Source organism: Limulus polyphemus, unplaced genomic scaffold (genome assembly GCF_000517525.1).
Source record: "Limulus polyphemus unplaced genomic scaffold, Limulus_polyphemus-2.1.2 Scaffold2248, whole genome shotgun sequence".
Classification (NCBI taxonomy): domain Eukaryota; kingdom Metazoa; phylum Arthropoda; class Merostomata; order Xiphosura; family Limulidae; genus Limulus; species Limulus polyphemus.
The window spans coordinates 25,889-33,981 of NW_013667858.1; the positions used below are offsets into that span (position 1 = coordinate 25,889).

At 31.4% G+C, this 8,093-nt stretch overlaps 2 protein-coding genes across 5 annotated transcripts in view; one reads left to right on the forward strand and one right to left on the reverse strand.

The window, feature by feature from the left end:
• LOC111087517 overlaps positions 1-2,978 on the forward strand; it is a 21,783-nt gene extending 18,805 nt beyond the window's left edge. For all 3 annotated transcript variants that reach the window (XM_022394395.1, XM_022394397.1, XM_022394396.1), the window contains one exon: positions 2,145-2,978. In XM_022394395.1, coding sequence (XP_022250103.1) covers positions 2,145-2,222 — 78 coding nt within the window. In that variant the 3' untranslated portion in view covers positions 2,223-2,978. The remainder of the gene's footprint in view (positions 1-2,144) is intronic.
• A 207-nt stretch (positions 2,979-3,185) lies between these two features.
• The window catches only part of LOC106466401 (transcription factor kayak-like), a 19,090-nt gene continuing 14,182 nt past the window's right edge, over positions 3,186-8,093 (reverse strand). For both annotated transcript variants that reach the window (XM_013926686.2, XM_022394398.1), the window contains one exon: positions 3,186-4,985. In XM_013926686.2, coding sequence (XP_013782140.1) covers positions 4,530-4,985 — 456 coding nt within the window. In that variant the 3' untranslated portion in view covers positions 3,186-4,529. The remainder of the gene's footprint in view (positions 4,986-8,093) is intronic.

The following is an 8,093-nucleotide window of genomic DNA, read 5'->3' on the forward strand; positions in this document are numbered from 1 at the left end:
TAAAGATAATTTTAAGCGTGAAAACTGTCCATATTTTGATGTCATGATATGTAAATTAAAAATTGTTATTTTACGGTGATAATCTTGTTTTTTTGTGCCCAATAATGCATAATTTCATTTGATAAACACGTTTAGATTGAATGGTAATTTATAATCAGTCACAAGAACGTCGAATCTGAATCACTTGAAAAAAACACAGGGGTGCTTAACTTTTTTCCAGGTGTATATATATATACATGTCTATTTCATTGTCCATTTCAGACTGCACCTTTCATGGAGTAGCATGGAAAAAGTCAGCACTGTGGAAGTGTCTTCCCACTTCCCTGGCATTCCGACTTTTCAAATTTGGTTTCTTGGTAACCCATTGCACTTTCTCCAGTAAAATATGTTTGCAGTGGTTAGATCTGATCAGATCAGGGTACCTGTCCTTTGTGAATCCCCTCAGTTCTCGAGTGGAGCACAGGAGGCCCTTGCCACTACCAGTTGCTTTCATACTTCCATCCAGGCAAATAGTATACCCTGCATGAGATGTATGTGGTCTCCCACAAGTGTTACTCCTCTAGTTAAGCCCCCACTTATATGGTGTCACACTTCATAGACTTTCCTCTTTGATCTTCTTTTCTGAAAGGAGCTCATCTTGGTTTTCACAAATGCACTGGCCCCTCTATTGCATCATTGTGGGATTCTAGCTACAGTGTACAAAGTGGTAAGTCTACTGTTTCGAAAGTTAATATTTTCCTTACCAGCACACATTAATTTTGCCTCATCTTAGAATGAAGTTAAGTTTGAGTGTAAATGCTTATGGGGATCTACTGTGCATGGAGGGTGCTATTGGTGAAGGGCTGTTGTTACCTGATTATTACAATTCACTTTATAACATGTGTCTTGGGTGAGAAAGAGCTCAAGGCTAGTGGCATGCTTAAAATCTCAAAGGTACAAATGCTTCTGTGTGCAGAAAGGTAAGTATCTATCAGAAATACATTTTCAGGTAAGAAAAATGTTAACATTCATAAAGCTTGTTTTCTTTATAACAGTTTCACTAATCAAGAAAAAAAAAATAGCTAAGGAAAGAGAATGAGTCTCTCTTTTAAATTGTTATATTTAAAGTTCTATATTGGTACGCTGTAACCAACCTTTACATCTAGAAAACATGTCTCAAAGACTCCCTACTATACAAAGTGGCACTTAAAATGGGAAAAATAGGAGTCTTTTCTTTTAGTATTTAGTTTACACTTGAAAATTTGTTAATATATAACATGAGTTCATACATAGACAGTTACACAAACAGACATATTATTAAGACTGTTCCATTGAAAATTAAAAATAATAAACAAAGAATACTTAAGGAGATATTTTCTAGTGCATTCAGTGCTTTCTTGTCCAAATTAAAATAAATAAATAAACATCATTTTTTACTGCACATGCATAGCAAAAGCCAATTTCTATCCATATCAATATAGGAATATTAAGTCTTACAAAATCTTGATAACTTCCATGCTTTCAACATATTATTCTGTAAAATGTTATTTTTAAAATCAAATCTGACATAGAAGAATGCCTTAAAAACAAGTCTACATTTTTTACTATTAAACATTGTAACTTATCTTTAAGTTCTTATTTTTCAATCTTTGTTAGTTTTAAGTTATCGTCCTTAAACATTTGTATCAATTGTAGTTGTTCTCTTTGCCAAATAAATAGGTTTAATATTTTTACTTCATAGCTCAGGCTTCTTCAACCAGATATTTTTCAGATAACGTTGTTGGAATTTTACAGCAGGTTAAGATTCCTTGTAATATCAAATGTGGTATAATACAATATAAGAAACAAATATTTTTCATGCAAGGCATTATAAACTGTCAGTTATGATATTTATATTAAGTTTATTAAATTCCTTTCAAGTTATTTCAATCTTCTATTCAAGATCAAATCAGAATTTATCTGTCTAATATATTTACTTTACACAAAACTCTATCTAAACTCTAGTAGATATTAGATATTGTTGGAAAAGTATGTGCAGTACTTTTGAAAATTAGTTCAGAATGGTTTAAAGAGATTTTAAACCAAACTAAATATGAATACTGTAGTATAAAGTGACCTGATTATGAAGGTTGAAATTAATGTTTTGGGGATTTCTTTATTGTTAGGACGAATATGAGAATTGGGCATCACAGGTGAACCAAGATTTGATGGATGCTGAAAACTTTGAACTGGTTTGTGAATGAAAAAAAAAAAGTTGAACTTTTTAAATAACTAACTTCTGAATTGTATTTGGATTCTTGTGTATTTCAACTTTTAAGACTTTTTTTCAGTTTTAATATTTTATTTAACAATGTGTTTAAGAAACAAAATTACAATAGGTTTCATTTACCTGTACATGTAAATTAATTTTTATTAGATCAAAAGTAGACTTGAATGCATGCAAGATTTGTATCAGAATTCAAGAAAATGAGTAAATACTTATAGAAGGTAGACCTTCCTTAAAATATTTGGGTTTCATGATCTAACTTTCTGATCTTATGTATTCTTAAGTATTGCAAATGAAGTAGAAATATTTGCCATAAGAAAGCTTGCTTCACATCAATCCATAGAACTGTATATTTAGTTTCATTGTATGTTCCTGTATTTTTATTAAATACTATGTTTCATTGCAAAGCCTGTGTTGAAGAAAAGAAGTATACAATATTGACTGCTTTTACCCTTCATAAACTGTGAACAAGGGTTCTTTATAGCTTATTATACATAACCGTATATCTAAGTTGCCATTGGAATTATAGGTGTATAGTAATCTACCAGAGCCTATTTTACCCAGAGGCTCAGATTTTTCAGCAGAATGTTTTTATTCTTGTCTGTAAGAAAAGTAAATTTTACTATTTAGTTGATTTCAGTATATATAAAAAAAAAGAATGGTACGAAAACTGCATTTTCCTTGATGTTATTCCTGTTTTGTTTATTTCAGCTTTATTGCATTTATTGGGATAGTTTTTATGGATATATAAATATTAATTTTTTTATCTTATCATTGTGTGTTTTCAAAAGAAATGACTACATTATGAACAAGATTTGTATAAAGATTTGACCATCTGATTCTTATTTAGATTGTAAACTCAATAAAAATTAATAATAAATTTTATAATTTCGGGTTTGTATGTACAAACATATAACAGACTTTGAAACTTCATAACAAATGTGATCATAAAAAATGGATTTATTGTGTAGAGAATAAAACACCAAATAATTTGGGCAACCAAAAAAAAAAAATTTGACTTAGTTCTACTAGATTTCTGGATGGCAAATAATATAATTTTAATGACACCAAACAATAAAGCTTAGAAGAAGTTAACTACCATATTTTCAGCATCACAAATAAATAAATCTTGCATGCTCTTCTGACATGAAAAATATCTTTAGCATATAAATTTGAAAACGTTTTTCACAATTTACCACAATTGTTTTAAACACCCAAAATGTTAGTCCGGATGTTGTATGAAAGCAATATACTTAATTAACATCTGTCAACAGTAGATTAAAGAATAGAATTATATATATATATATATAGCCTCTTTATCATACCTCTGTCTTTTCATCATTATCCAGAATTTTGAAAATGTATGGTTTATTTCCTGCATACATATTTATTACATAAGGTCAAATGTTAAAACTAGATGACAGTCAGTTTCATCTACAGTGAAGAAGAAACATAAATAGATTATCTCATGTTAATTTAAACACTTTTGTTTTAATCTCTTACAAATACACTAAAAATATGAGTTGTAAATTTATATTTCACAAAACATATAAAGTTTTGAATGCCAAATATGACATTAAGATTATTTTATCAAATCAACTGACACTTGATAGCAAAGAATCAGGTTTGATCTCTGCATATGTTTTATGATTAAAACTACAACTGTAAAGTAAATATTGTTACACCTCAAATATCTTGTTGGTAAAGGATTAACTGAGAAACAAGTGTATTTGGGTATTCCCAAGCAGGATGTTAAGAGTTTATCACAGAGGCTTATTTTTAATGTGAGGAGACAGAAAAATGAAAAATTTTGTATGAATAAAAAATTCAAAAATTGCTCAGTTATTAAGGATAGTAGTAAGTAAAATACACTACAATACAGAAGCTTCTGGAAGATTTGAATATATGGAATTAGGATACAAAAGATTACATCTAGAGAAGATAAGCAAAATAAAATTTCAGTTACAGAAGAAACTTTATGGCTGTAAACAACTTGTAACAAATATTCAGAACTGTTTGTAACATATTCAAGGTCCTAAGTTTGGATAAGCAACGTTTAAGAAAGATTTGTTGCAGAATTTGTTATGGAGAAAAGTTAAGGAAAACAATCACTGAGGCCATTTTCTCCTAAACTGCTTCAAAGTTTTTGAGAAATAAGACAAAGAAATATGCATTTGAAAGGTCAATTCTTCTCACTAGAATGAATAACTGTAGGTACTGTGTCAAAGAGACACCAGTTTTGGAGGGTTCTTGCTGTCTGGACTGGACAATTCAAGGTACTGTGTCACAGAGACACCAGTTTTGGAGGGTTCTTGCTGTCTGGACTGGACAATTCACTACCTGAGTTCCTCTGTTGTCCTGAACATGAAATCACAGCTGTAGCTCCAGAGGATACAGGTGTCAGTCCGGTTCCACCTTCCATTAGAGAATCCATGTTGAACATTCCCATGGTTGAAAGATCTGAAGAGCACAGATATGTAGATGAGATTGGAAGAGATGTTGGCCTAGAAACTGGCTTTGATCTGATAGAGATTCCATCACAGTATGAATGGTTAGGCCCATTCCTTAACACTAGACTATCTGATGACCCTTTTCCATTCTCAATAGCTCTGTGTGTGGTGACCAGCTTGCATGTGGCTTTATGGGCTGTCAGTAGAAAATCAAGTTCCTCCTTCTGAGACTTGAGTATTTGAAGTTCATTTTGTAAAGCCAGACGCTTAGTTTCTAGAAACTCAGTCTCCTGCGAATATAAATAATAATACAAATATGTACAAGTTATATTAAAACGATTCCAGATAAAACTGGAGAGAATATTAGGTTTTTCATCAAGGTCTTGAGTTCAAAACGGTTTTACTTATTCAAGTAGAAATCTGGGTAAAGGGTAGCTGCTAAACATGGTCAATACATAATGTCATTATTTTCTACACAATTGTCCTTGTGAACACTCGCAAAAAACAAAACATTTCAATCACTTTTAAAATGTCAGTAAGAAACGTTTCAAGACAGAGTTTCAAACCTAATTTTGTGTGGTATTCCCTGGGCACTTTGTTTTGAATTGAAAAACTATATATTTAGAATAAACCACGTTAAATTAATAAATGGTCTTCAAATTGAACTATGTTGTACATAAAAAGTATTTGTTAATTTAAGGAGATTATTGCTATACAAATAAATAGTTTTCTGTGTTTACATAAAAATATAACGCGGGTTTTCGTTCCAAACTGAAATGTCGGGTCTACCTTTGTTATTGAGTCAGAATGAGAAAACCACAGACACAAAATCATTTTGGTTCCATGGCGCCTGTTCCAAACAGATGTGACTGACCATATTATATATGCATTTTACAATCAGTCAATTTAAAAGTATATATTACAGTTACGTGGATAACAAGGGTAGGAAACAGCATTATAGTTGACAGCAATAAAAATAACGCAAACCAGTTATATGAGGTTCTTTAAAATATAATTTTGGAACTTCCACAATTTAATAATTTGCTAAGAAACTACAGGCAGGAAACTTTGGCCACGTGCCTTCAACGGTTGTGGTTGGTTGATTCAAACAAAATGTGGCGTCAGAAGGCAAGAACAACTCACGAAGTGAGTAATTGTGGTATTCTCAGACCGGCTTGGATATAAAAAAAATAGAAAAGGAAGCATTCATTTTCCAGAAGAAAACGGTTTTGTAAGCTTACATCAATTATCCACACACACACAAAAAAAAGAAACATTTACTCTAACTGAGTTTGTTCTTTTTTTGGGGGGGGATGTACTCAGGGGCGTAGCAACTGCCCCCACAGTACAGGGAGGCCCGTACATTCTGCCCTGCGCCTCTGGATGTACTTAATGCATCAAAATGTTTATTTGTTTAAATCAAAAACCTAATAATTTATTTTATGAAGCTAGCATATGATGAAATATTTTCTTACTGAAATTATCACAGATAGTACATTATCTAACTTATTATTATTAAAATAGTACCTCGAATGACCTTTAAATAAACACGCAGTCTCTTTTTTTTATCTTTAGACCTAACAAAACCACGCGAAATTTTATATATGGGCGTGAATTTCTGAATAGGCTTGCCAAATGTAGCACAAAAATACAGACCTTGATTTAAACATGTAAAATGAGCTTTGTGTAATCCACTGACATTTTGGCGAACCAGTTACGAAGTAGATTTCGCTGTTTTGATTCTCATCAAAGGAAAACTTCCAGCCGTTTATAAGACACTTAGTTTAAACTTATTTTATTATAATTTACAGCTTTTATAGTAAGTAAGATTTGTTTTTTGAAAAGGTACAGCGGTAAGTTTTACAGACTTACAACGCTAAAATCCGGCGTTCGATTCCCTCGGTGGACACAGCAGATTGCAAAATGTGGCTTTGGTTTAAGATAACCAACCAATCGATCACTGGTGCGATCATTCTCAAATACACAAGTTTTAACGGTAAAGAACGTTTTAGTATTTAAATTCTACAATTGATAGTGGTTATTTATACTTGTACATATCAATCCACGTGAATTTTACAGATTATTTATCTATGGCTGAACAAACAAAATATGAATAAATATAAAACTATGGGATATTTTAAGCAAAATATTTGCATAAGATTAGAAATTTGTGTGGGCAATAACGATCAAAGACATATGGTGCCTGGGTATCTGTTTATTCTGGGATTGTTTGATTTTATTATAATAAAGCTTCTAAAAACAAATCTTATTTGCTGTAAATTGTAATAGAAGATATTTAATCAGTAAGTAAACTCAAAACGAAACTTAGTTTAAGTACTTTTTACTTGTATTATACAAAATTTTAACAAAGTTACTGTTATATAACCTAACCAAGCCTACTATAACTTTCGAGGTACATGTTACATAGATATATATATAACTAATTTTGGGAAATGAGAATGAAAACTATATCTTGCTATGTTCAGACTATCACATTTTTTGAGTATTTAGATGATTTAATACGTGTTTACTGCAACCTACATGGAGAATCAGAAAACATCAATGGCCTTATTTACTAATTTTCTTAAATTTCTACAAAGACGTCTTTTAACGTAAATTAGTAGAACTAACGCCCTTTTTTGAATGAGAAATCTATATTTTCCTGTCTAGCGTTTAAAAGTTTTCAGTAATGACAATAATGTAGAATACAATTAATCATTCTTGTACGTATCCACATATGTGTGTGTGTGTGAATAATACCAAGCATCCTGCATGTCATAATTCGTGAACTAAGGAAGGAAGTGTAAAGAATTTAATAATTCAAATACAATTTCACCCTTTCGGCGACCCCGCTGTTTGTCAGAATAATAATAAAAAAAGAGTTGTGAAACTAATGCTGCAATATTGAGAAATATATATATATTATTTGTACTCCATAAAAACTAAACTTAATTATTTCAATGCCAGATGGGGAGCGGGTTGGCCCTATTATAGAGTTATCTGGATTTCGAATCCGTGCGATACCGCTAAATATTCCCCATAATTTAATTAATCTGTTGATGTGTTGTAAGAGTGATATTAATTTCCTTAACATGGTAGGGTACTGTTGACTGGCTGTCTTCTTTCTGGTCAGTAGTTCAAAAATTAGGAAGAACGGTAAACCTATGCCATAATTACAAATAACAACAAGATCACTGTTATCACGTATCAATTTTGGATGACGTAACTTGCCTCGCCGTTCTCAATTTTGTATTTTTATCTGATTTACTTACTTACTTAGTAAGTTTCCAAAAATTATTATGATTAGCATGCGTTGTTTTGAATTTCGCGCAAAGCTACACGAGGGCTATCTACGCTAGCCGTCTCTAATTTAGCAGTGTAAGACTAGAGGGAAGGCA